Raw genomic sequence first — 1070 nt, forward strand, 5'->3', positions numbered from 1 at the left:
ATAATTGTAACAGACAATATTCCCACGAAGAGAGAACTATTGAAAGTGGTAATGTCAGTTTATGATCCACTTGGCCTGTTAGCAGCTTTCACTATACAAGCCAGAATTTTGATGCAGGAAGTATGGTCACATAAAATTGCTTGGGATGATAAAATCACTCCTGATCTATTTAGAAAATGGAAATCTTGGCTATCTGCAGTGTATAAAATAAAAAATTTGAGAATTCCTCGATGGTATGGATTCAGCAGTCAAATTGTTGAAATTCAACTACATACTGTTTCGAATGAAAGACTCCAGTGACCAGATTAAAACGTCTTTGGTAATGGCTAGGTCAAGAGTCACTTCCTTCAAACCCATGACAGTACCTAGAATTGAACTTCAAGCAGCTCTTCTTGAATCAAGATTGGCTAAAACTATCGAAAATGGCCACAGCATAAAAATAGATAAAAAATTCTTTTGGATTGATTCTAAAATAGTTTTAAGTTGGATTAAGTCGCACCCAAGGAGTTATAAGACTTTTATTGCCAACAGAATTGGAGAAATTTCTAATAATACAAATCCTGATGAATGGCATTGGCTACCGACAAAGTTCAATGTAGCAGATGAAGCGACCAGGGGTGTCTGGAACATTGATAACTTTCAGAATTGGTTTGAAGGTCCTCAGTTCTTGACTTCAGAAGAGATTAAATGGCCTCATGCTGAAGAAAAGATAGAAGATGGTACATGGTACATGATGAAAAAAGAAGAATTTTGTTTTTGTAATCAACAAGAGATGTGAAGAAATTATCAATTTTTCAAGATTTTCGAATTATTTACGACTTATTAGATCAGTCGCTTGGGTGATAAGATTCATTCATCCCATGAAGAAGAAAATTGGTCTACCAACTCCTCAGATTTTCACAGAGCTAACGGTTGAAGAATTTGAAAAGGCTGAACTTGAAATTATTAGGTAATCACAAATGAGTTGTTTCTTCGAAGATATTGAGAGACTCAATCGTATGAAGATTCCTAGAAAACAAAGTCGTCTTCGAAATTTGAATTTATTTATCGGCCAAGACAATATTTTGAGA

At 34.8% G+C, this 1070-nt stretch overlaps 1 protein-coding gene across 1 annotated transcript; it reads left to right on the forward strand.

Annotated features, from left to right (window-relative positions):
- The first annotated feature begins 322 nt into the window (after positions 1-322).
- On the forward strand, positions 323-778 carry LOC141486374 (uncharacterized). The gene has a single exon (XM_074184238.1). The coding sequence runs from the start codon at positions 323-325 to the stop codon at positions 776-778; it is 456 nt and encodes a 151-aa protein (XP_074040339.1).
- Positions 779-1070: the final 292 nt, after the last annotated feature.

Source organism: Leptinotarsa decemlineata, unplaced genomic scaffold, assembly GCF_025532065.1.
Source record: "Leptinotarsa decemlineata unplaced genomic scaffold, Ldec_3_MD MMD2_tig00026354_RagTag_RagTag, whole genome shotgun sequence".
Lineage (NCBI taxonomy): Eukaryota > Metazoa > Arthropoda > Insecta > Coleoptera > Chrysomelidae > Leptinotarsa > Leptinotarsa decemlineata.